Genomic DNA, 15,982 nt, shown 5'->3' on the forward strand with positions numbered 1-15,982 from the left:
GGGATCCCCTAAAGTATATTTAAAGTGTTTGGTTTCATGTCTTACAGAAACTTTAGAATACTTTTAATATCTGCTGAGTTGCAAAAGGAAGTTACCGGCTACACTGGCACTCTACTTTATTACCAACAAAACTGCTCATTATTAGGTTTTTGGTTTTGGTTCCCAATGCACGAGTGCTCAAATGTTGGACTCTCAAATTGATCTGAATATTATTACGAAGAGATTTCACATGGCAACTTGTCCCATATTCTGTATAAACATTTGATCCCTATGCTATAAACCAAGAGGTTGTTAATGCAATGTATCTTCTTTTTCAGGCAGTTTGCATACATGCTATTATTTTTCCTTTAAAAATGTTTTTAAGATTATTTATTTGAGAGAGATAGAGTGTGAGTGCAGGGAGCGGCAGAGGCAGAGGGGGAAGCGGGGAGCCTGAAGCGGGGCTTGATCCCGGGACTCCAGGATCATGACCTGAGCCGAAGGCTCAGGTCGCTTTTACCGACTGAGCCAACCAGGTGCCCCTTATTCTTCCTTTTTAAAGACCATATATTTCAACATGCACCACACCAAATTTTTCAATAGTGACTTCATATTATATAATCTACGAAAATTCACTTTCCATTAATTCTAAACACAGTGGATCTATTAAAACATAAGTCAGATTATGTCCTCCTCTGCTCAAGACCTAATGGCCTCCCATTCACTCAGAGTACATGCTCAAGTTCTTTCTAATACCTACAAGGCCTTATGTGACTTGTTCATCTCAGGTCCCTCCCTATCCTTTCCTCCCTCTGTCTCTCTGATTTGAACTACTTTCTATCCCTTTCCTTCTGTTCAGCCACACTTGAATTTCTCACTATTCTTACCCCCACCCTCATTATAAACACTTCAGGCATACCTCTGTACTTGCTATAAACTCTCTGTGGAGTGCTTTTCTCTCAGGTATCCTCATGGCTTACTCCTTGCTCCCTCTTCTTCTCCCTGGTTTTTGCTTCAAGGTCACTTTCTCAGCAAGGCCCTTCTTGGTTTATCCTGACTAGTATTTCGACCACCCCTTTTGCTACGACACATCGAAATTTGATTTCTCTGCTTTAGTTTTTCTCCTCTCATACTGTGTGGTTTGCCTAGGTAGTTTATTGTTACTATGTTTACTTTCCTCGTGAGTAGGATTTTTTTCTGTTCATGGCCGTGTCCTCAGTGCTTAGAGAACATTCTAGCGTATATAGTGCTATTCAATAAATGTTGGTTGAGTGAATGGAGTTTAACCCGTGTGTATTGTTTTTAACATAATACCAATTCTCACTTAAACAGAAAGAAAGGTTGGCATGGGTCCGTTCTGACCACTTAACCTGTCAGTTATCTGCATTTTGTGGATTATTTGGGCCTAATATTGTGGTTACTTGCTACTTATTCTTTTACTGGTATTTATGTTAGTTTTAACTATAGTAGAATGGAACAAAGGAAGAGCAAACTTCATTTATGTTACATCAAGGAAAATGAAATGTGGTGTTAAAATATTATAGGACTTTAAACATTTTTGCCAAAGGATATGAGCCCTCAATATCTGAAATATAAAGGTGAAGTTGGAATTTACTGCTTACTAATAAGAGGGAGCTATGCTGGCCACTTACAGTCTTTTCTGACAGAGTAGTCTTCACTTTCTATATACAGTTTCAGGAAAAGTGGAGTTTAAGACTTGGGAGACTTTCAGAGAATTAAATGGTTTGTCATCATCTGAAGCACCATGGTAATTTGGGTAAGACTGTTGTTGATTGGTTGGCACTCGAGGCATGCGTATTGGAGTGATTTTGTCCCACATTGGCTATACTTCAGGAGGGAGAAGCTGACATTGGTTGGCTGGTGAGTGGGGAAAGATGGCATTGATCATTACAAACATTTAAAACTGTTTCTGATGGGTTCTCGTTACCATGGCTGCATTAGGATTCCCCCGCCAACATCACTTTGAGGTATCTTTAACCAGTTGTTTTCTATTTAAAAGTTGCTTCTATTAACTGTGTTCAAAATGAAAGCTATTTCATATCCATAATTACAGATTTACATCTGAAATTTGGGTCGAGAAAAATTGTTTAATAATTGCTTTCAGGAAGATCCATCTTTTTTGGATGTTTAATTTAACTAGAAGAGTTATATGGCAATTTTAAAACAGTAATTGCTGGTTTTGTTTTTGTTTTCAGTGCCCTAAAGTTACTCAGTTAATAATCTCCTGTGGGAAAATTCAGTCTTTTTGTAAATTTACATAGCTGTATGCTCATAATATTTTCTTGCATGCATTTAGTCCATGAAGAAATATATATAATTTTCTGTTGGTAAATCCAGCTTTTTGTATTAGAATTAGATACTAGGCTAAAAGTATGCACAAGTTACCAGAACATTTTCTTTTTCTTTGTCCCCTTAAAATTATTGTTAAAAATTTATTTGAGAGAGAGAGAGAGAAAGAAAAGAGAGAAAGAAAAGAAAAAAGAAAGAAGGAAAAAAAGAAAAGAAAGAAAGGAGAGAGAGAGAGAGATGGAGAGAGGATCTCAAGCAGACCTGGGGGTGATTCCACAAACTTGAGATCATGACCTGAGCCAAAGCCAAGTCAGACACTTAACTGACTAAGCCCTTCCAGCTGTTCATTAAACTTCTCATTTTGTTTATGTAGTATATTCCTCATTTTATTGAATTAACTGTTTTTTAAAGCTTTTATGCATTTATTTTAGCGAGAGAAAGAGTGTGTGAGCTAGGGGGGAGTAGCAGAGGGAGAGCAAAACTGTGCTGAGTGTAAGCCTGATGCAGGGCTCAATCTCATGACCCTGAGATCATAGCCTGAGATGAAATCAAGCGTCAGACACTTAATTGCCTGGCCCACCCAGGCACCCCTGAATTGGCTTTTTGTGTTTCCTGGCAGCTCCTTGAATTTCCTTAAGACTGAGATTTTGAAATCTTTCTTGGATAAATTACAGATCTCCACGTGTCTGAGATTGATTACTGGAAGATTATTGTAATCCTTTGTTGGTGTCATATTTCCTTGATTTTGTCATATCCTTTTGCATTGCTGTCTTTGCGTTTGAAGTAGCAGTCACCTCCTCCAGTCTTTAATGACTACCGCTCCCATGTGTCCAAACCTGATTGTTTTGCTCTGGTGGTGTGCTAGAACTTCTCTGCAGGAAAGCTGGTTTTCCACGAAGAGTCTCTACCTCCATGGGTGATTATCTAAGTGTTTTCCAGGGGCTCCCAGATGGTGGCTGTGAGGGTGAGGGTGGCGCCAATTTATGGGCTTTTGCCGGGTCCACAGCTGGGAGTGTAGTGCGTATGCCTGTTACCTGATGCACGGGCAGATGAGACTTTTCCTCGGTCGCTTGGTGTATGGCCAATGGTCCCCTTGATTCCACAGGTCCTACACAGGCAGTTTTGTCCCCACAAATGACATTGTATCATAATTGTATATGTGTATTTCCTTGCATATGGTTGCACTTCATAACTGTTCTGTGAATTAATAAATGAATTCAGAGGGGTAACAGATGTTTACAAAAATTGCTTTTTTTATTCCTTACCAGTAAAATTATTAGAAAATATTGGCTTTCTAATGCATATTTTAACTGGATTTTTTTTTTTAAGTAATGATCCTGGTTTGTCTATCATGGAAATAAAGAAAGATAAAAATGTAAAGTGGACATCAAAAGCATCTATGATTACACCAGGCTTTGAGAAGGCCGATTCCCTAACTGGTAGTCTACTGCGAGTGAGTAATGACAACAATCTAAGTGAAATGGATCAGGATGAAAGAAGGTAAAATCTATAAATTCTTTATTTCCTTCTGAGGGAATGTTAGTAGCTATGATTATTGTTATGTAAGTAAAATACTGTAATATAGTGCCGTACAGGCTGAGGGAAGAAATACTCAAGTATATCAAAAACACCACTTGAAAGGTTAGGATGAGGAGGAGTGACTTTTTTTTAAGATTTCATTTATTTATTCATGAGAGACACAGAGAGAGAGGCAGAGACATAGTCAGAGGGAGAAGCAGGTTCCCTGTGGGGAGCCCAAAGCAGAACTCGATCCCAGGACCCCCAGATCAGGATATGAGTTTTGTGGTAAGAGGTTGTTTATTTAGAATTGGTTCCACCATGCAGTATTCTCATATAATTGAATATGCAGATACTATCCTTCATCAATTGAAAAAATATATATATGTAATAGTAAATATACAGACACATAGGCGATTCTGAATAGAAGTAATCATTCCTTGTTAGGTTAAGGTATTCAGAACCTTTGACAGTATCATGAATAGCTATGATTTTGTGAGGGGCTTTGGAGTATCTGATTATATTAACTTAATATTTGTTTAGGTTCTGGGGAAAGGGGAATGGTTTTGTTTATTTACAATATGTTTATTTACAATTGAAAAACTATTCATCTATCGTAGATTATTACTTTTGGATTATAAAGTTCTAAATTACAAGAGCCACGGTTACTGTACCAGCAGCGTCATTGACACATATTGTGTGCTTAATGAGTAATTGTTGAATCCATGAATAAACATTTGAATGAGTAAAGGAAGGCCCATTAATGAACTTCTTTAGAAGAATTAAATCTTTAGTTTATTGAAAGTAGATTTTCAATACTGCCTAGGTATGAAGTGTTTTAATTAAAAAAAAAAAAAAAAGTGTGTGGGATGCCAGGGTGGCACAGCAGTTGAGTGTCTTGCCTTGGGCTCAGGGTGTGATCCTGGGGTCCCGCATCAGGCTCCTTGTGGGGGAGCCTGTTTCTCCCTCTGCATGTGTCTCTGTCTCTCTCTGTGTGTCTCTCTAGTGAATAAATAAATAAAATCTTTTTTAAAAAATTAAAAATTAAAAATGTATGTAAGATTCAGAAATTATTTCTAGAATAATTATAGCTAGAAATGGAATAATACTATAGATTCAATTGCTATCACATTACTTAGAAATACTTAACTTACTTTTACCACATATTGTAAAACACATGTTGGGAAGGGACATTTCCTGGACTTGAGTTCTGGGTGGTCTGCTCCTGCCAGCTGTATGGGCTTGGGGAAGTTCCTTAGAATTTCTGTGCCTCATTAGCTTCCTGTGCAAAATACGCAGTATAATAGCCTACTTCATACGGTTTGTGTAAGGCCTAAAAACCCTTTAGGATATGTAAACTGTCCCAAATAATGCATAGTAGTTGCACAGTAAAACCTCAAAACACTAATATCATGATTATTTAAAAAGGGCTTGTGTCATAAAAAAAACTTAGTTTGCACTTTCCAAATTGATTTAGTGAAAACTTGTTTTTATTGAAAATGACAACAAAAAATGTATATTTACCCCTATCAAATAATGTAAGTAACATTATGATTTTCCTTTACTTTTGCAATTTTGATCTAAATTTAATACTTTGTTAATATTACTATTAATATTGCTTACATATGCTCTAAATATTCTTTGTATTTTAAGTATTTAATATTTTCCTGAAAAGAATCCTTTCTCTTTTTAGACCTGCAAAGAAAACATCTAAGGAAAAGAACGAGGTAGACAAACAAACAAAATATATAATTCTATTTCATTTATGATATATTTTTATTATATTATTTTGATATTTCATATTTATCAGAAATATTATTCCATGGTAAAAAAAATTACTTTATGAAACGCACAGTGAAAAAATGAAAATTTTCCTTTGTTGTATAGACATCTGCTGTGAAAAACTTATTCAGAAACACTAATTATTGATAAAGGTATTTTTGATAAAAATCAGTTCTTTTAAAAAGTACCTATGTTTTTGCTTTTATAAAAAGATGGATATTTATCATCTCTCTACGCTTAGTATGTTTTATAAATATTTGGATGACATTTTGAAATAGTATTATTTATTTGTAGGTCAAAAAGCAAGTGAATTCTGTGGAACACCTTGATGACTTAACTCAGTCATCTGAAGCAGCTTCAGAGCATTGCAAGTTGCAATACTCCAATTATAAGAGTTCCCTGTTGCCCATTGGACAACTTGGCATGGATTGTAAAGGTAGGGCCGTCGTATAAATATAAAGCCTTTTTCTGTATATATGATTGTAGTAATATGTGCACATCTCGTCTAGCGGGGCGCCACACAACACTGATGTGTTATAGAGCTACTCATCTCAGAAATATGTTTTATATTAAAATAGAGAACTATTGAATCCTCTCAGCCAAAGAACTATAATTTCCATTGTGGTTGTCTACGTGGGAATGGCACACTTGATGTGTTTGTGAACTCTGCTTCTCTTCTGTGCCTTCACCCAAGGTCAGGTTACCATTATTTTTCTCCTAGATTACTGAACTAACTTCAGGACTGTTTTCCCTGCCATTCCACTTCTTGGGATCTTGGTCTACACTGCAACCATAATTACTATACATTTTTAAAAGTTTACATCTCATCACATTACCCCCTTGCTTAAAGCTTAGCTATTACTTCTTAATGCTATGAGGTGAAAGACCATAGTCCACAGGCTTCATCTTGTATGGTTTCATATCCATCCTTCCATCCATGTCTCAGCCACTGTCTTAGATGTTTTTTCATATAATAGAGGCTTTCTTTCTCCAACAGCTTTAGTTAGGTAAACTGCACATGTATGAAGTGTACAATTTGATAGTTTTTTCATATATATACACATATGAAAGCATAACTGTAATTTAGACAGTTAACATATCCATCACTCTTAAGTTTCCTGTCTCTTCATATTGCCTTATTACGAAACTGCCAAATTGTTTTCTAAAATAATTGTACTATTTTCTAAACCCACCAGCAGTGTATGAGGGTTTCTAACTCCTCCATATATATTTGTGAGTACTTAGTATTATCAGTTTTTTAATCATAGCCATTGATGGGTATTTAATATAAACACACACACACGCATGTATGTGTATAAATATATACATTTATGGTTGTAATACACATTTCCCTAATAACTGATAATGTTGAGCTTATTTAACATCTGTATATCTTCATTGAGCTGCCAAAATTTTTGTCATTTAAAAAATTAGGTTTATTATTTGTCGAGTGTTGATAAATCTTTGTTTTTGTTTTTGATATCTTCTTATTATTTTTTAAATTGGAGTTCAATTTGCCAACAGGTAGCATAACACCCAGTGCTCATCCCATCAAGTGCCCCCCTCAGTGCCCATCACCCAGTCACCCCAACACCTCGCCCACCTCCCTTTCCACCACCCCTTGTTCGTTTCCCAGAGTTAGGAGTCTCTCATATTCTGTCACCCTCCCTGATATTTTCACTCATTTTTTCTCCTTTCCACTTTATTCCCTTTCACTATTTTTTATATTCCCCAAATGAATGAGACCATATAATGTTTGTCCTTCTCCGATTGACTTACTTCACTCAGCATAATACACTGCAGTTCCATCCATGTCGAAGTAAATGGTCAGTATTTCTCGTTTCTAACGGCTGAGTAATATTCCATTGTATACATAGACCACATCTTCTTTATCCTTTCGTCTCTCGAAGGACACCGAGGCTCCTTCCACAGTTTGGCTACTGTAGACATTGCTGCTATAAACATCGGGGTGCAGGTGTCCCGGCGTTTCACTGCATCTGTATCTTTGGCTAAATCCCCTGCAGTGCAATTGCTGGGTCATAGGGCAGTTCTCTTGTTAACTCTTTGAGGAATCTTCACACAGTTCTCCAGAGTGGCTGTGCCAGTTCACATTGCCACCAAGAGTGCAGGAAGGTTCCCCTTTCTCCGCATCCGCTCCAACATTTGTTGTTTCCTGTCTTGTTAATTTTCCCCATTCTCACTGGTGGGTTTTGGTTTGTTTTTCCCTGATGGCCAGTGATGCGGAGCATTTTCTCATGTGCTTGTTGCCATGTCTATGTCTTCCTCTGTGAGATTTCTCTTCATGTTTTTTGCCCATTTCATGATTGGATTGTTTGTTTCTTTGCTGTTGATTTTAAAGAGTTCTTTATAGATCTTGGATACTAGCCCTTTATCTGATAGGTCGTTTGCCAATGTCTTCTCCATTCTGGAAGCTGTCTTTTAGTATTGTTGACTGTTTCTTTTGCTGTGCAGAAGCTTCTTATCTTGATGAAGTCCCAATAATTCATTTTTGCTTTGGTTTCTCTTGCCTGTGGATGTATCTTGCAAGAAGTTGCTGTGGCCAAATTCGAAAAGGGTGTTCTCTGTGTTCTCCTCTAGGATTTTGATGGACTCCTGTCTCACATTTAGATCTTTCATCCATTTTGAGTTTTTCTTTGTGTATAGTTTAAGAGAATGGTCTAGTTTCATTCTTCTGCACGTGACTGTCCAGTTTTCCCAGCACCATTTATTGAAGTGTATCGACTGTCTTTCTTCCAGTGGATAGTCTTTCCTGCTTTGTCGAATATTACTTGACTATAGAGTTGTCGAATATAACTTGACCATAGAGTCGAGGGCCCATTTCTGGATTCTCTATTCTTTTTCATTGACCTCTGTGTCTGTTTTTTTGCCAGTACCACACTGTCCTGCTGGTCACAGCTTTGGTGGTAACAACCTGAAATCTGGCACTTTGATGCCCCCAGCTCTGGTTTTCTTTTTTAAAATTCCCCTGGCTATTTGGCGTCTTTTCTGATTCCACACAAGTCTTCCGATGATTTGTTCCAACTCTCTGAAGAAAGTCCATGGTATTTTGATAGGGATTGCATTAAATGTATAAGTTGCCCTGGGTACCATTGACATTTTCCCAAAATTAATTCTTCCAATCCATGAGCATGGAATATTTTTCCATCTCTTTGCGTCTTCCTCAATTTCTTTCAGAAGTGTTCTGTACTTCTGAGCGTATAGATCCTTTACCTCTTTGGTTAGGTTTATTCCTAGGTATCTCATGGTTTCGTGTGTAATTGTCGATTGGATTGACTCCTTAATTTCTTTTTCTTGAGTCTCATTGTTAGTGTATAGAAATGCCCCTGATTTCTGGGCATTGATTTTGTATTCTGCCACACTGCCGAATTGCTGTATGAGTTCTAGCAATCTTGGGGTGAGTCTTTTGGGTTTTCTATGTACCGTATCATGTGAACCGCAAAGAGGGAGTGTTTGACTTCTTCTTTGTCAGTGTGAATGCCTTTTATTTCTTTTTGTTGTCTGATTGCTGAGGCTAGGACTTCTAGTACTATGTTGAATAGCAGTGGTGAGAGTGGACATCCCTGTCTTGTTCCTGATTTTAGGGGAAAGGCTCCCAGTGTTTCCCCATTGAGAATCATATTTGCTGTGGGATTTTCATAGATGGCTTTTAAGATGCTGCGGAATGTCCCCTCTATCCCTACACCCTGAAGAGGTTTGATCAGGAATGGATGCTGTAGTTTGTCAAATGCTTTCTCTGGCTCTATTGAGAGGGTCATATGGTTCTTGCTTTTTCTCTTCTTGATATGATCTATAACATTGATTGCTTTACAAGTGTTGAACCAGCCTTGCATCCCGGGGATAAATTCCACTGGGTCATGGTGAATCATCTTCTTAATGTATTGTTGGATCCTATTGGCTACTATCTTGTTGAGCATTTTTGCATCTGTGTTCATCAGGGTTATTCTCTCTACCTCTCGTTTTTGGCGGGGTCTTGGGTTTTGGAATTAAGGGGATGCTGGCCTCATAGAATAAGTTTGGAAGTACTCCGTTTCTATCTTTTGGAGCAGCTTTAGTAGAGTAGGTGTTGTTTCTTCTACAAACATTTGATAGAATTCCCCTGGGAAGCCATCTGGCCCTGGACTTTTGTGTCTTGGGAGGTTTTGGATGATATCTTCAATTTCCTCCCTGGTGGTTGGCCTTTTTGGACTTTCTATTTCTTCCTGTTCCAGTTTTGCTAGTTTGTCGTTTTCCAGAAATGAGTCCATTTCTTCTTGATTGCCTAATTTATTGGCGTATAGCTGCTCATACTAAGTTTTTAAAATCGTTTGTATTTCCTTGGTATTGGTGGTGATCTCTCCATTTTCATTTATGACTAATTTGAGTCTTTTCTCTTTTGTTTTTAATAAGGCTGGCTAATGGTTCATCTTTCAAAGAACCAACTGCTGGTTTTGTTGATCTGTTTCACAGTTCTTCTACTGTCTATATCATTGAGTTCTGCTCAAATCTTTATTAATTGTCTTTTTCTGCTGGGTGTAGGTTTTATTTGCTGTTCTTTCTCCAGCAACTTTAGGTGCAAGATTAGCTTTTACATATGAGTTCTTTCCAGTTTTTTGAGGGATGCTTATATTGCTTATATATTTCCCCCTCAGGACTGTTATTGCTGTATCCCAAGATTTTGAACAATGGTATCTTCATTCTCATTAGTTTCCGTGACTCTGTTTAATTCTTCTCTAATTTCCTGGTTGACCTTTTCATCTTTTACCAGGATGGTATTTAATCTCCACATGTTTCAATTTCTTCCAGTATTCTTCTTGTGATTTAGTCCTGTTTCACAGCATTATGGCCTGAAAATATGCTGGGGACAATCTCAAATTTTTGTTATTGGTTGAGACCTGATTTGTGAGCCAGTACGTGTTCTCTTCTGGAGAAAGTTCCTTGTGCACTTGAGAAGAACGTGCATTCAGTTGCATTTGGCTGTAAAGTTCTATAAATATCCGTGAAATCCATCTGGTGCAGTGCATCATTTAAAGCTCTTGTTTCTTTGGAGATATTGGGCTTAGAAGATGTGTCACTTACAGAAAGTGACATGTTAAAATCTCCCAGTTTTAGTGTACTATTATCTAAGTATGTCTTAATTTTGGTTATTAATTGATGTACTTGGAGCTCCCGCATCCGGGGCATAAATATTCATGATTGTTAGGTCCTCTTGATCTCTTACTATAGTCTTTGGGATAAACTTTAATTTAGCTGATATAAGGATGGCTACCCCTGCTTTCTTTTGAGGACCATTTGAATGGTACATGGTTCTCCAACCTTTTATTTTCAGGCTGTAGGTGTACTTATGTCTAAAATGAGTCTCTTGTAGACAGCAAATAGATGGGTCTTGCTCTTTTTATCCAGTCTGAAACACTGCACCTTTTGATGGGGTCATTAAGCCCATTCACGTTCAGATTTACTCTTGAAAGATACGAATTTAGTGCCATCATGATACCTATTCAGTCCCTGTTTTTGTGGACTGTTGCCTTGGACTTCCTCTTTCTTTTACAGAGTCCCCCTTCATATTTCTTGCAGACCTAGTTTGGTGGTCACATGTTCTTTCAGTTTCTGCCTATCTTGGAAGCTGCTTATCTCTCCTTCTATTGTGAACGAGAGCCTTGCTGGATAAATTATCCTTGGCTGCAGGTTCTTCTCATTTAGGACCCTGACTATATCCTGCAAGCCCTTTCTGGCCTGCTAGGTCTCTGTGGAGAGGTCTGCTGTTATCCTAATACTTCTCCCCATGAAGGTTTGAAATCTCTTTTCTCTTGCTGCTTTAAGGATCTTTTCTTTACCTTTGGAATTTGCAAGTTTCACTATTAAATGTCGAGGTGTTGAGTGGTTTTTATTGATTTCAGGGGGCGATCTGTCTATCTCCTGGATCTGAATGACTGTTTCCTTTCCCACGTTAGAGAAGTTCTCAGCTATGATTTGTTCAAATACGCTTTCTGTCTCCTTTGGCGCCCTCTGGAACCCCAACTAAACGTAGATTTTCCCTTATGAGTCTGTCATTTGTTTCCCTTAACCTTTCCTCATGATATTTTAATTGTTTTTCTCTTGTTTCCTCAGCTTCCTTCCTTGCCATCAACTTGTCTTGTATGTCACTCACTGGTTATATGTTACTCTTCTACCTCGTTAACCCTCATCATTAGGACGTCCAGTTTGCATTGCATTTCATTTAATTGATTTTTAATTTCTGCCTGATGAGATCTAAATTCTGTAGTCATGAAGTCTCTTGAGTCCTTTATGCTTTTTTTCTAGAGCCACCAGTAGCTCTGTAATTGTGTTTCTGAATTGGCTTTCTGACATTGAATTGTAATCCAAATTTTGTAACTCTGTGGAGAGAGGACCGTTTCTGATTCTTTCTTTTGAGGTGAGTTTTTCCTTCTAGTCATTTTGCTCAATGCGGCGTGGCCAAAAACAAGTTGTATTGGAAAAAGTAGAAAAAGAGAGAAAGAAGCGGGGGGGGGACAAACCGAAAACAAAAAACAAGAGGGAGTATCCTCTGATTCTATATACTGTAAATCCCTCCACTTCCCCTGGAACTTTCCAGCGCTGCTTGGTCAGTGACTTGCTTTTCCCCTGTCCTTCCAGCTGGTCTTCTGGGGGAGGGGCCTGCTGTGGTGATTCGCAGGTTTGTGCACCTGGAGGAGCTGCCTAGCCCTTTGCCAGGTGCAGGGCTCAGTGCAAGCTGTTTATCCTGTGAAGCTCCTGCTCAGTCCCAGGTACAAGGTGACAGCAGGAGGAGCAACAACAGTGGCGGCAGCCAGCTCTCCATCTCTGGAGTCAGCTCCCGCAGTAACTACCGCAGCTCCCAGTCCCCAGGGACCTGGATGGTCCGGGGGCAGGGGGTGTTGATCTGCACAGCTCGGGGCCACCTGGCAGCAGGAGCGTCCTTGCTGCCCTGTGTCCTCCCAGCCTCCACCTGTCCCGGGGGGAGCGCCGGATCCTGGGCTGTGTCCCTGGCACCCTGGGCTCTGGGGCCTGCACCGCTGGAATCACACTCCCAGGGCCACACAGTGGCCGCCACCTGAGCTGCTCCCGGGGCCCCGCTGGGAGCGGCGTCCAGCCCTTTAGAGAGCTCGGCCTGCAGTGTGTGGACGGCTCTCCCCCAGAGTTTAGTTGCTCTTTTAGTGTCCCTGGGAGCCCGAGGGCATCTGTACCCCTCCTGGGAATCTGCCCTAGTTCCCTGTGAGCACCTTTCCTTCCAGGAAGATTGGTAAAGTTTCTGCTTCTCCAGGATTGGGCTTTCCTGTCCTGGGGGCACTAGCTGCGTGGCCTTTGCCTGGCTCCTCGCGGGGGCTCCTCCCCCTTGGATGCTTTTTTATTTCTTTGTTTTTCCATCTTCCTACCTTGATAGAAGTGTGAACTCTTCTCACTGTAGCATTCCAGCTGTTCTCTCTCTAAATCTCAGGCCAAATTCATAGGTTTTCAGGATGATTTGAAAGTTATCTAGATAAGTTGGTGGGGACTGGTGACTTGGGGACCCTACTCTTCTGCCATCTTGCCCTCCCTCCTTCTTTTTTTGATATATACCTCAGTGCTATAAATGGTGAGATGAGTGTTACTCTAGGAGGATTCCAGACATTTTTAACATTTTATGTTTTTATTTTCATTCAGTACGTGATACTTTGTAATTTCTTTTTTCATGACTTCTTTATTCCAAGGGTTGTTTAAAGATTTTATGTATTTGAGAGAGAGAGAGAGAGAGAGAGAGAGAGAGAGAGAGCATAGGCGAAGGGAGGTCCAGAAGGGTAAGCGTCCTTCCCTCTGAGTGGGAAGCCCAACATGGGGCTCAATCCCAGGACCCTGAGATCATGACCTGAGCTAAAGGCAGACACTTAGTCAATTGAGCCACCTAGGACCCCCACCCCAGGGGTTATTTAGATGTGCATTATTAATTAGTTTGCAAGTATTTGAGTATTTTCCAGAGGTAGGTTTGTTCTTCATTTCTAATTTGATCACTTTGTGGTCACAGAACACTCTTTCATGAGTTCAATCCTTTTGACTTAACTCCTTTTATTAAGCTTTATTTTATGATCCAGAATATAATCTCTTTTGGTAAATGCTCCATGGATACTTGAGAAAGGTGGTGGTGGTCAAGTCTTCTATATCCTTTTTTTTTTTTTTTTTTTTTTTTTAATTTTTTTTTTTTTTATTTATTTATGATAGTCACAGAGAGAGAGAGAGAGGCAGAGACACAGGCGGAGGGAGAAGCAGGCTCCATGCACCGGGAGCCTGATATGGGATTCGATCCCGGGTCTCCAGGATCGCACCCTGGGCCAAAGGCAGGCGCCAAACCACTGCGCCACCCAGGGATCCCAAGTCTTCTATATCCTTGATGATTTTCTGCCTATTGAAATCTCAGACTAAAATTGTGAATTTGCCTGTCTCTTTGCAGTTCTGTTGATTTTTGCCTTATGTATTTTGATCTTATTAATAGATTCATAAGCATTTAGGTTTGTTATGCTTATTTATCGACCCTTTCATCATTAACAAATGACCTTATACATTACTGAGAATATATATTGCTTTGAAATCTATTTTGCCTGGTATTAATATTGCTACTACTCAAGCTCAGCCTTCTTTTAATTGAGACTTTTACACCATTTTCTTTCTTTCTTTCTTTTATTTTTTGATAATTTTCATTTACTCTGATTATTGATATAGTTGATATAAATCTCTCATCCTGTTTGCTTTCCATTTGACCTGCTTTGTTCCCATTTTCTTTGCTTTCTGCTTTCTTTTAGATTAATCAACTAATTTTTACAAGTTAGGTTAATTTATATATATATATAAACATTCACATATAGTGTATGTATGTGCTTTGCTTATTACTATAACTCTTAAGTTTTGCTATTTTAGTGATTGCTTTAGGGTTTAAAGCATATGACTCAAACATCACAGTCCACCTTCTTGTAGTGATATACCACATCATATGTAGTTAAAGAAAATTACAATAGGGAACACGTGAGTAGCTTAGTGGTTGGGAGTTACCTTTGGCTCAGGGTGTGATCCCAGGGTCCCTGTATCGAGTCCCGCATCAGGCTATCTCAGGGAACCTGCTTCTCCCTCTGCCTGTGTCTCTGCCTCTCTCTCTCCGTGTGTCTCATGAATAAATAAATAAATAAAATCTTTTTTTTTAAATTACAATAGTTTATTTCCATTTCTTCTCTCCTAGCCAGATCCTCTGTGGGTGTGTGGGATTATAGTTTTCATTAAGTTTAGAAAGGTTTCGGTCGTGTTTTCTTTTCTTTTTAAAACATTTTAAAGTTCTATTGATAATAAGATTTTATTCATTTATTTGAGAGAGAGAGCATGAGCAGGGAGAGAGGCAGAGGGAGAGGGAGAAGCCGACTCCCTACTAAGCAGGGATCCCACCATGTGGCTTGATCCCAGGATGCCAAGATCATGACCTTAGCCGAAGGCAGACACCCACTGACTGAGCCACCCAGGCGCCTGGTAAAATATCTTTACGTTGAAGTTACTCAATATTTATTTAATGTATGAATGAGTGAATGTGAACATGCTCAGTCCTTTATATGCAAAAAGTACTCATATTATTTTATTTTGCCTTTTTAAAGAACAAATTTGTGAGAGAGCAGGAGCAGGAGATGGGGAGAGGAACAGAGAGGGAGGGAACGAAGGGGTAAAGAAACTTAGGCAGACTCTGCTGAGTGCAGCACCCAGTGCCAGGTTCAATCCCACAACTGTGAGATCATGACCTCAGCCAAAACCAATAGCTGGATGCTTTACCAAATGACCCACCCTGATGTCTCCTGTATTTTATTTCTGTTTTTGTTTTTCCTCTGGTGTAGATTCTGATAGCATATTGACAACCCAGGATGCAATTTTTAAATACAAAAGATTAATAGAATTAAAAACAAAGGACTATGAACAACTTCTAAGAAAAATTTTAAAAATGGAATATAAGGTCAATGGATTACAAATGGAACTATCAGAAGCAAAAGAAATGAAATCTCAGTTAGAGCATCAAAAAGTGGAATGGGAACGAGAACTCTACAGTTTAAGGTATGACATCTTGGATTTAAGGAAATATTTCAGCTATTTACTTTTTTTTTTTTTTTAATAGACTCCTCACTCAGCATGGGGCTTGAACTCACAGCTATGAGATCAAGAGTCACATGCTCTATCAACTGAGCCGGCCAGGAACCCCTTGAAATACTTACTTTTATACTACAGATGTGTAGGAGAAGTTTTGTAATTGCTAATTTGCCTTCTGGGATTTTATAGGGAAGAAAACTCCTTTAGAAATGTGAAGTATCAAAAGACGAATGGGTAAAGAAGCAGTGGTCTATGTATACAATGGAATATTGCTCAGCCATTAGAAACGACA

At 38.9% G+C, this 15,982-nt stretch overlaps 1 protein-coding gene across 1 annotated transcript in view; it reads left to right on the forward strand.

Moving 5' to 3' along the window:
* LOC140594006 (uncharacterized) overlaps positions 1 to 15,982 on the forward strand; it is a 158,565-nt gene that overhangs the window by 88,650 nt on the left and 53,933 nt on the right. The window contains exons 26-29 of the mRNA XM_072722107.1: positions 3,619 to 3,789; positions 5,501 to 5,534; positions 5,884 to 6,025; positions 15,444 to 15,657. Of these exons, the coding sequence (XP_072578208.1) occupies positions 3,619 to 3,789; positions 5,501 to 5,534; positions 5,884 to 6,025; positions 15,444 to 15,657 (561 nt within the window). The remainder of the gene's footprint in view (positions 1 to 3,618; positions 3,790 to 5,500; positions 5,535 to 5,883; positions 6,026 to 15,443; positions 15,658 to 15,982) is intronic.

The sequence above is a fragment of the Vulpes vulpes genome, chromosome 9 (genome assembly GCF_048418805.1).
Source record: "Vulpes vulpes isolate BD-2025 chromosome 9, VulVul3, whole genome shotgun sequence".
NCBI lineage: Eukaryota > Metazoa > Chordata > Mammalia > Carnivora > Canidae > Vulpes > Vulpes vulpes.